The sequence below is a fragment of the Haliotis cracherodii genome, unplaced genomic scaffold (assembly GCF_022045235.1).
Source record: "Haliotis cracherodii isolate W230 unplaced genomic scaffold, xgHalCrac1.p SCAF_9, whole genome shotgun sequence".
NCBI lineage: Eukaryota > Metazoa > Mollusca > Gastropoda > Lepetellida > Haliotidae > Haliotis > Haliotis cracherodii.
Window position 1 is genome coordinate 5,941,160 of NW_027266343.1, and position 11,639 is coordinate 5,952,798.

General features: G+C 37.2%; 1 protein-coding gene across 1 annotated transcript; it reads left to right on the forward strand.

Annotated features, from left to right (window-relative positions):
• The first annotated feature begins 5,306 nt into the window (after positions 1-5,306).
• On the forward strand, positions 5,307-11,175 carry LOC139453110 (thyroid peroxidase-like). Its single transcript, XM_071234736.1, has 13 exons — positions 5,307-5,361; positions 5,801-5,885; positions 6,207-6,334; positions 6,878-7,051; positions 7,276-7,327; positions 7,528-7,646; positions 7,861-7,965; positions 8,266-8,367; positions 9,410-9,570; positions 9,806-10,311; positions 10,472-10,644; positions 10,774-10,885; positions 11,115-11,175. The coding sequence occupies exons 1-13, from the start codon at positions 5,307-5,309 to the stop codon at positions 11,173-11,175; spliced, it is 1,833 nt and encodes a 610-aa protein (XP_071090837.1).
• Positions 11,176-11,639: the final 464 nt, after the last annotated feature.

The window sequence follows — 11,639 nt, forward strand, 5'->3', positions numbered from 1 at the left end:
TATTTTCGACCCATATTAAAATCTGCAGTTAATTTTTGTTGTAAATATCTACTTGCACTGTTTAAACTGATACCCCTGTTGTTATTACGATCATTTCTTGGGTCATTTATATAAATGGACACTATTATACCTTTATTCCAAGCACATGAAAGCTGGCCTGCTGAAAACATCCTATTAGATAAAGTATGAATGTATGACATCATTATTTTACGTGATGATTTGACCATTTCTGGTCAGAAGATATCTAAACCTGATTCATTCGTTCAGACGTCCATCAGCACGTCCCGGTAAAAGGCGGGACCCATCTGTCAACAGAACGGTCCTCGATCTCACCGTCAGCGTTCGCGTGCTTTAACTATACTTCATTACACTACGGGCAAAACTATACTTCATTACACTACGGGCAAAACTATACTTTATTACACTACGGACAAAATTATTCTTCATTTCACTACGGGAAAAACTATACTTTATTACACTACGGGAAAAACTATACTTTATTACACTACGGGCAAAACTATACTTTATTACATTACGGGCAAAAACAAAACTATCCATTATTACATTACGGACAAAATTGTACTTAATTACACTACGGGCAAAACTATACTTCATTACACTACGGCTAAAACTATAAGTTATTACATTACAGGCAAAACTATACTTTATTACACTACGGGCAAAATTGTTCTTCATTTCACTACGGGCAAAACTATACTGTATTACATCACGGGCAAAACTATACTTTAATACATTACGGGCAAAGACAAAACTATACATAATTACACTACGGGCAAAACTATACTTTATTACACTACGGGCAAAACTATTCTTTATTACACTACGGGCAAAACTATACTTTATTACAGTACGGGCAAAATTATACTTTATTACACTATGTTGTTCGACATCAGCTGCAAATGAATGAAGTCCCACTCAAGCTCATTAAAAAAATCGGAAGAATCAAAGTAAATAATAAACACCAAAACCCTTGTCGTTAATCATTAGATGTTGAGTCGTGTGACGCTCTTTGAAATCTTCCGCGAAAGGGCGTGCTCGATTGTACCTCAAAAGTTGTGAAATGTAAAAACCAAGGATTGGAGCTGATGGAATGTTGTTCGACATAAAGGACATTTGACCGTTGGAAACTTGAAGTCATCCCTACTTGTCATACAGTCCTGCAGATACTTTATTGTCCATTCGAAATCTGAATGCATATATCCAAATATGAACCAGATTCATCTGTTTCACTGGTCTTCTTTATGTCTCAGGTTAGTAAATCAGTGGAAGGGAATTGGCCATTTGACCATTATTGAACCATATCAAATCATCGATATGCCTGCAGCTATATTTGCCAAATGTCCTTGGTTTGATTTGGACAACCCGAGAAGTAAGAGGGAACAGTTATATTTATCTGTATAGCCCTTGCTCTTCCTGTTCCATATCGCGCGTCATCGTAAACATGTTTCAACTAAAATGTCAATCCTCTCTTATGCTTTAGTTGGTTTCTTGTTTTGTTGTTTAACGCCGCACTCAGCAATATTCCAGCTAAAGGAGGGCGTTTCTCGTAAATAATCAAGTCTGGAACAGACAATCCATTGAATAATATCATGAGCATCGATCCACGCAATTGGGATCGATGACATGCATCAACCAAGTCAGCGAGCCTGACCACCCGATCCCGTCAGTCGCCTTTTACTAAAAGCATAGTCACCTTTTACAGTAAGCATTAGTTGCTGAAGACATATTCTACTCCGGATGCTTTAGGTTAGGTTAGACAGTTGAACGAGTTTGTGAAGTTGTAGATGGATGTTATCGTTATATGTTTCCTGACAAAACAAGTAGGAAGGAATTGTGTATCATGTAACCATTTCAACAATATTCATTCGCATTGATGAATGTACAAGTGTTGCGAAGGCGATCGTACGATACACCAATTTATCAAGCTACTGTTGTCGAGAAATAGGATTTAATGTCCGAGTCAGGCACACCCTTATGTATGGAATATGGAGAAGTAACAATTCCCTCGGCTCGGGCGTTTAGCAAGTGTAACTTACCATGTGCATCACTTTTAAAGTTTAATTGTAATGGGCTGTAGGCAAAGTTTTACTATAGGAAATTTGCATACATCCACACTTGAAGGATCATGGGTGGTCCGGAGGACTAAGGCGCTGTTCCATAATTATGAGTACCATGATCCTATGGATGTCTACCCGTGAAGATCCGGGTCAGAGCCTGTCTTCAGGAAGCCTTGCTTGTCATGAGAATCGACTATGCTTGTCGTAAGAGGCGACTAAGAGGATCGGTGTTCAGGCTCGCTGACTTGGTTGATGCATGCCATACTATCCTATGCGTAGATAGATGCTCATGATGTCAAGCACTGGATTGTCTGGTCCAGATTCGATTATTTATAGACCACCGTCATATAGCTGGAATATTGATGAGTTAAACAAACAAACAAAACAAATTACGGATGTGGGTTCCAATACCTGAAATATCATCATCATACTCGTTTTCGTGGGTTTCACCAAAGTCTTGAATGTCAAAGCCCATACTCACTTTGGCTGTCCTCCAATATCAAGATCACACGCCGTGATATAACAGAAATATTTTCAAATAGGTATCCCATTAAACTTAATAGAAAAGGAACTAATATTAGCTAGCACACATTTAAGTAGTACTTATATTTCACTCACTATGATCGAGTAAATGCATTAACAGGTTTGCCACTTCATATCACAACCGATATACGCGTGCCGTTTTTCCTTCCCGGAAGGCGACCACAAAATGCTGTGACTGAATTAAAACAGAATCAACTGTCAGAAGCAGACGTTGCTCTAAACATAGCATTGGTAATAACTTATTACTAATAAGTACTAATGGCTGCAAAATAGAAGGTAATAAACCATATATTTTGAAAATGAAGCAATACAACTTCAACCTCCCAGTCTATCTGCCTACCCACCGATTCCACTGTATCCCATTCCTTAATAATAAAATGGTATGAAAACCAACATCTGTAGTTACAATAAAAGTAATGACGACCACGATGGTATTAAAGGTTACAGCTAGAATAAGAATGATATATTCCTACAATCCTGTGAATCATCTGATGAAATTGATCTCTTAGACAGTCAACAGTGAACGCTCAGACAGCAATACCATACAATGTGTCAACTGTAACATTCGGGAGGTAAGTACATTTAAGTATTTTAATGCCACTTCATCGTCTTACCATGGAATGTGCAGACATTTCTATAAGACCGAATTCAGCTGAGCTGGCGAGTCACGGGAAGAGTTGGTACAGACACATTTGAAGCCTCATATAGTTTTCTTAACATTATGTAAAACCCTCTCTGTTGTCCCACTACTCGAAAGATAATTTTGTAAAATGAGGAGATCAAATCTGCAAGTAACCTAACTCTACATTGAAATAAAAACGACGAACCAATTTCCAGAAAAATGCACTAAGTTGACACAACTTGTCTGACAATGAGTTTCTACTCATTTTAAAAACGAAGTTAATGTATAACTCTTTCCATAATCCTAAGAAATCTCTGCTAAACTCAGAGTTCATTTAACGATTTCGACTATATTATAAGCATGTGTTTATGATTCACTATCAACTAGTGATGATATCAGGTGTTCGCAAAGAAGTGTCCTGCCCAACAGGTGGCACTCGTCACAAACACATGCAAAGTCAAGTCAGAAAAAACGCAGAATGTATATCTCAGTTCTACATGTCCAAATAAACTTTTTGATGTTAGCGTCGCGACAAAGTTTCAATGTTTTGAATGATTGTCGATCTGAATTTAGATAAAACCTATAGTATTTTGTACATATACTCACAAATTATGTTTTCACATCAACATTTTTACGCGTACATGATAATTTTTTTAAGCATTCATTCATGTTTTGATATATTAAAATTTGACATATTTGGAATTAATATGACTGCCGAAAGAGAAATTATCCAATCCAAATCAAATATTTGAAACAGCAAACCTTCCAATTTGATAGTGAGTGGTTATGATTTTACGCCGCTTTTAGCAATATTCCAGCAATATAACCACAGGGGACACCAGACATGGGCTTCACACATTGTTCCCAAAATTAAATAGTTGCCAGGGTGGGTGTTGCATAAGGAAAAAGACACTTTGGTTTAAAAACTAATGCTGCATCTCTCGTACACCTCGTGAATGTGCAAATAACACTTCTGATAATTCTTGCTTGAATATGAATATGTTTTGTGTACCGATGCGTCTTAGAAGTACTTAATGAAAACAAAGGTTCACGCATCCAATTATCTATATCCCCAGAACAGAAACCCAGTCGATGATTATTACTCAACTGGAAACATTAAATGGAAGATACACAACACATATCAAAACACTTGAAAAAGCTTTCTTCAAGCCAATGGACAAAACGTGACGCTTCCACTGTCTATTTTTACATAGTGTCACCACTGATTCCCAGTGGCCCAATCATATAACGTTCCCAGATATTTTGCCTCGTTTATCAGGACTGGTTATTCTCTTGCATTGATGTTCTATATTTACCCTATCACAGAATCGATTTTACACATAGTTTAGATATTTACCGCACAAAAACTCGTACCCACCCGACCTATACAGAATGTAGCTTCGACATGTGTTGCTTCCATACCAAAACCACGTTTCAAAGACGTTTACAAAACATTTATACCAGCGAACGTGGGTAAACCAGCTAAGAGAAATAGGTTTGCTGAAATCTTTTCACATGTATAATGTTATGCATATACGCCCCACGATATTCTTGTATTATAATCAGTAAGGCTTATGTTACTACCATTGTAAAATGTAATAAATCCAAATTATTTAGCTCTCACACAACCTCTGAAAATTTAATAACTCGAGTCTAATACCGTTTATGTCCATGCATTAATCGAATAATGCCATGACGTCTCATTCTGGTACATTTGCAGGCTATAAATTGATAATTAGACCAGTAAAATGTTGATAAGCCTAAAATCAGTTTCCCTATCGCGATCGTATCACAAATACCAATGCAAGATGCGAGATCTAAATGTCCATTTACCACTCAGGGGCCTTGATTAGATCGAGTCATCATCACGATCAACGCCCCCAACTGCGGCCCTCCGCTGGGATCAGTCCTTGTCTCTTTTTGTTAGCAATACAAGCCACAATGTCCAATAAACGCAATCATGTTTTATCAAGTTTATATCTATGCCATTGGAAGCATATATATATACAACCCTAGGACGAGTATTCCATCACACTGGTTGTGTTCTGCTCGAAGCTGACAGTATGCAGTCACTAGTCATCCAAGCTATGCTGATCGCCTTCTGCGTTGTACATGCAGGTATGTATTTACCACTCACACTCTTTACTTTTGCAGAACATTTGCTACAGAGCTTATTATTTATGAAAATGCTACGTACATAACCCAGTAAATTTTACTTTTTATATCAAATAATATATGTTTGGAGTCAAAGATATATAAGTGTATAATGGTTTGCGAAGATAGTGAATGATACCCATGTCATATATTTGAAGATTCAAGACGACACGTACAATCCCAATCTTTTAGGATTATTACTGTATTTCAAATTACATATTTGGAATGGAAACTATAGTGCTGGTTTCAGAATATAACACTATGAGTAGATTAACACGTAGTCACATCTGTATGGAGGGTGGATATATTTGGAAGTTAGATGACACAACATCGTGGTTTTAACGTTTTTATATATTTAGGTATTTTTTTATTATCATTTACATCATCTCCGTTTTCGTGACAGAGTGCGGAGGAAGCAGGACGCCATGTGCCTTTATTTCACGATCATCTAAGAGCAAAAGATACATGGAACCTGTCTACAGAAGCAGGTATGTCTGCTACTGAAATACAAGTAGAATGTGGGCATGCAAATATAAACATTATTAAAAGAAAGTATGTTTCTTATACCCGTATATAATTATTATAGTAGCTTAACCACCTGTAAACTTTTCCAAAATATTATATCCAACAGTGAAAAAGGTATTTGTTTAATCTTGGTGCATTAAATGCCTCGGCTGATATAACATCACACAATTCTCGTCTTACTTGGACGTTCTCGTTCGATGTGTTATGACAAGTTCGAGTGCTTATACATGTGTACGTGTTTAAGAGGAATTAAATGCCCTATCAAATACATACGTTTAACTCAGGCGAGCGACATGCGACTCAAGTGACACCTATAGGACAGCTGATGGCACGTGCAATAACGTGGACAATTCTGGCTGGGGAGCTGCAGGTGCTCAACTTGCTAGGTGGCTGGAACCTGAGTATGCTGACGGTTAGTTGCTGTTTACTTGTCTACATTTCTGAAAATGTTTTGTTCTTATTAGGACGCTCAGTATTTATGTAATGCCTATGCCGTATCGTTACAACGATATCTACATATCAAATGACAATGAAGTTTCAAAACAGATTTAGTCATATTGACCTAGATTGTTTGTGAGTGCCACAACAGTGTCTAACTACGTAATGACCATGAATCATTTTACTTTAAAAAGTGCAAGTATTAAAGTGACTTTATGAGTGAGTGAGCGAATGAGTGATTAATGGGTTCCACCACTTCAAGCATCGCTTAACCACGTGAGCCATCATTCTCATTTCATCAGATGATCAGATTTGTCATATCCCGCAATAACAGTTTCTGATTTTACATAGAAAAATATCAAAACTATAGGAAATAATTTAACAAAATGCTTTTAGAGTCAGGAAACGAAATCAATGATCTATCGGTTTACAAGGCGAGGATACGCCAGGCCAAACAGAACTGCATATTTAAACAAGATGACAACAACGAACATACATTTCTGCTCTATATCTACAGCAATGGGAAACCCCAGAGCTCTGGCCACTGATGGCTCAGACCTGCCTAACCCAAGAAGCATCAGCAACCATGTTCACTTTGAGCTGAGTTTCCTTTCCATCAAACACTCCGTCATGTTGATGCAGTGGGGTCAGTTTATTGACCATGACATTACGGGAACGCCGGTAGTTACAGGTGAGTACCACTTTTATTTCCCTTACGTTAGACTATTTGATTTGTAGTATTGATACGTTGTATGTTATTTATTGGTCAGTTATCACAGTTACATTTGGAAGTGTATGAAGCTTTTGGAATCTTGTTTTCTTTTGAATTCTGAAACAAATCACACACATTTTATGCCAGGGCTTTTTGTTTTTGTATATGTCTTCTGGACAAACATCAACATTCTTTGTTTACAGATAATGGGAACGATATTGAGTGTTGCGACCGAACTGACTCTGTTCCGAGCGAGTAAGTTGTATTTTATCTATTATACAGAACACAACATTACACAAGACAGTATGATTATACTGCTCAATTACTATTCATATTACTTACTGTTAAACACAATATCACATGGCAAACATTAGAACAATCAGATTGAATTAATGTACTATCTACAAATCACACAAAATATAAAGGAAAAATCAAGTCTGTCCTCATGTCATCAGCACGGACTCTCCATGTTTCCCGATCAACCTTCCTGATGGTGATTTCTACTTTGGCAATGGTAAATGTATGAACCTGGTGAGATCGGAGGCTGTTTCCGGAACAGGCACGGATTCCTCAAGTAAGGGCATTTTAGGTTATTTCTATTTAAGTAACAAATGAAGAGTTAAAACTCAATATTGATTTGATTTGATCAAAATCAGCCTTAAATTAGCAATGCATTCTTTAAACTGAAAAACGGTTTTGGATACATTTTATGTGAAGAAAAAGGTTTCCTTAAACCTCCTAAATATAACCTTACACAGTAAAGGTATCTCAGAATTCTCTCCTCCCAGATCCACGACAGCAGTACAATGAATTGTCCGCCTTCATAGACGGTTCCCATATCTACGGCATTTCAGACTCGGAGACGGCCGAGCTCAGAGACACTGACTCTGGATGTAAGTTGCAGGTTATGATTTCATCATAATGGTTTAAATTTGTTTTACACACACACACACACACACACACACACATACACACACACAGAGATATAATGGTTTAAATTTGTAATATATATATATATATATATATATATATATATATATATATATCAGTTTATGACAGGTTATCCATCAAAAGACATTCAATGATTTGCTTTTCCTCTTAATAATTAATTAATTGATTAATATATTGTATGCATTACACAGAATTGAATTTCTATATATACGTACTAATTCGCCAATATGGGTGTTTTTCAGCTGGATTGCTGAAAGTGGGAACAAATAATCTTCTTCCGGAAGGAGATTCAGGCGATTGCTTTCTTGATACTTCTGATCCAAGCAACTACTGTTTCAAAGCAGGTTGTTACAAACAAGAGAAACCTATATCCTGACAGACGTTTGTTTATCATGAGAATTTGTAATTTCTGCTGATTTTCAATGTTGATGATACAGACCTTCTTTAACAATTTAATAAATACATCGTGATATCAAGCGTGTATACTGCATTGTATGCGCAATATAGCATGTTGCACACTAAAAAGAATATATTCCATATTAAATATTTGGTTGTTACGTTTTCCTCTAAATTAATGTGGTCAGAAAAGCTTGCGATTCAAGCTTCAAAGGCATGCATGTCTGTGAAGAAATTGTTTAAAGAAAATAAGTATGAATTATGTTCAATAGCATGTTTCATTTTAATGCATACTTGCACATGTAGTACTATATGGTTCGGAAATGTGGGGAACAAAATAAAATGTGCTGCCACAGAAAATGTAGACACCGCATATTTCAAACGTTTTTAGGTTTTGCTAAATGTGCCTCAAATGAAGCACTTCTTGGTGAAACTAGAGACTGTAATATGTGTGTACATAGGCAAGTTAGAATAGTTAAATGAGAAGAAAGTTACTGAGAATGGAAGAATGCAGATATCCACTTCAATGTAAACATAACCAGGTATCTGAAGTAAGGAGTCTATAACTTTCATGTGGTTCGTTTCTTCTGTATGGAATCCACAGGATGTTTGTAACATTCAAGTGCTGAGTATTGGAAAAGTAATCAGTGAGAGAACTATCTCTTTGCATGACACTGCTATCAATTTTTTTCATCTTCACGCGATCTTTGCAAATATAGTAACTTAAAAGTCACATCCTCAACCTGAAATGTATTCATCTGTCTTATCATAGAAATGATGTTAATGATAAATGTTTTCAACTCACAAAATAAAGATATGATCCTTTCTGTGGCTACTTATATATGACATGTTTTAATATCAGATTCATGTATAATTTCTGTATATTCATGTGTGAATATAGTATAATTTAGTCTCAACTGTACCGTCGGCCATCAGGCTATAATACTGTCTGTCTGTCTGTTGCAAGTGATTTTGTATTTTTTACTCAAGGTGACTCGAGAGTCAATGTCTTCCCTGGACTTACGGCACTGCACACTCTGTTCATGAGAGAACACAACCGTGTTGCAACAGCCCTCAAGGGCTTCAACAGTGGCTGGGATGACGAGAAACTCTTCCAAGAAGCAAGACGAATAGTTGTTGCTGAACTACAGGTTAGGTTTCTATTCCGTACACAAATTGCATCAAACCGATCAACATATTCAACAGTGCATGCACATAGTATGAGCGTCTGTTCAATCAACAATGGCAACTGATAATATGCCCCATAACAGTCAATGGCATGTTGAAAACAGTAATTAAGATTTACATAACTCTACATTTCCTTTAAAATGTAAGGTTAAAAGTAAACATTTGATGAAAATAACTGCATATCGTATATACCATCAGGTGATAACATACAATGAGTGGCTGCCACAAATCCTTAGTGCCAATGGGGTTGCAAACTACAACCTCGGATTCGGAAACTACAACTACAATTCCAGCCTCGACCCCTCTCTCAGTAACGTCTTCTCAACGGCGGCTTTCCGATTTGGACATTCAATGGTGCCAGAAAACCTTACAATAGGAAGCGAAGTGGTGGACACTGGTGACCTGTTCAAGAGGACAAAATACGTCATCAACAGCCTGGATGACGTCATCAGTAGTTTTCTGGGCGCTGCAGGTGAACGTGCTGATGCGTGGTATGTCGATGGCATGAGGCAGAGAATGTTTGAGGAGGATTCAGACACAAAGGACGGATTTGACATTGTGAGTCTGAACATTCAGCGAGGAAGGGAACATGGCCTCCCTCCTTACAACGAGTGGAGAGAATACTGTGGTCTCGACAAAATTACCTCCTTCACATCTGGTACTGACTTCGGAGGTATTCAAGCTCGCGATCTTCAGGATATATAGTAAGTGTTTAGCTATTCTTTGAAAATGTGTCTTTTGAATATTTGATCCGAGTAATTTAAGTAACTTGTTCCGTGACATATTCATACCAAATTACTGCTTAGAGCATCCGATCTTTGAAGACGTTAACAATTCAAGTACAATGTGACTTTCCTCATTCAGTAACAGCGTGGATGACATTGACCTGTACAGTGGCGGTATTGCTGAAGTTCCGTTTGCTGGAGCAGCTGTGGGAAGAACTTACATCTGTCTGATCGGCAAACAGTTCGAGAAACTAAGGGATGGGGACAGGTTCTGGTTTGAATCTACAGACTCCGTCACTGGCTTCACGTCTGGTAAATATTCGCAGACTGTGTGTTTTCTTGATTGATTACTTGTAGATGTCATAACATATAAGTTTGGATGCCTTCATTTCCATTAAAAAGCAAAAACTTCAATTGTAACGTTTCTTTGTTTGAATTCAGAACAAATAACGCAGTTGAAAAGGGCGTCATTAGCTCGAATTATCTGTGACAATGCCGACACCTTCAGCACCATCCAGCGGTCAGCCTTCCTCAACGTTGACACTGGAACTGCGTATGTTGAGTTCAAATATCCATGTGACATGTGTTTTCGGTTCAGTTGAAAGGACATTATTGCTGTGTTTTGAACTGTTACATTCAATTGATCTACAAATGCAGTGTCCTAATGTTAATGTTAATTCTCATGTCTATATTTGTTGATACGTGTTATCTATAATGTTTTTGTAGCAACCAATGTGACTTCAGTTTTGATATGGTCTAATAATGATTTGTTTTATCATCAGAAACCAGGAGGTGAGTTGCTCTAACCTGAAGGAAGTGAGGCTTCGAAGATGGAAGGAATAACTAGCAGCATGCCCATACGACGTTGTGTCAGCACTGTTAATAAAGACTTGAACTTGTATCTGTGTCTTTGTCATATTTGCATAAAGAAATCTTACATTTTATTAGGATGTGTTGGGTGTTCAACTATCTATTGCTGAAGGTGAATATGAATATAAGTTCGTCTACGTATAAAAACAACCAGTTTTGATTAGCCTATCCATTGAAAGTGATTCCATTGGGCTTTTATTCAAAATAGAAGTCAAAATTATATGAATAGATGCCTGAAAATCGGTGATGGCACCAGGTTTTATATGTGGAGGAAATGACATAACATTTCCATGCCTTAAGTTAAATTAAGTGATGAATTTATGCCAAAGTAATTATTTTCGAAAAACACTGTCGAAAAAAGTTCTGTCACACTTGCTGAAGTGGCACATGCAGTGCTTGGAGTGCGAGTGGTGATGGATTTCGTTGGCGCACAGGGT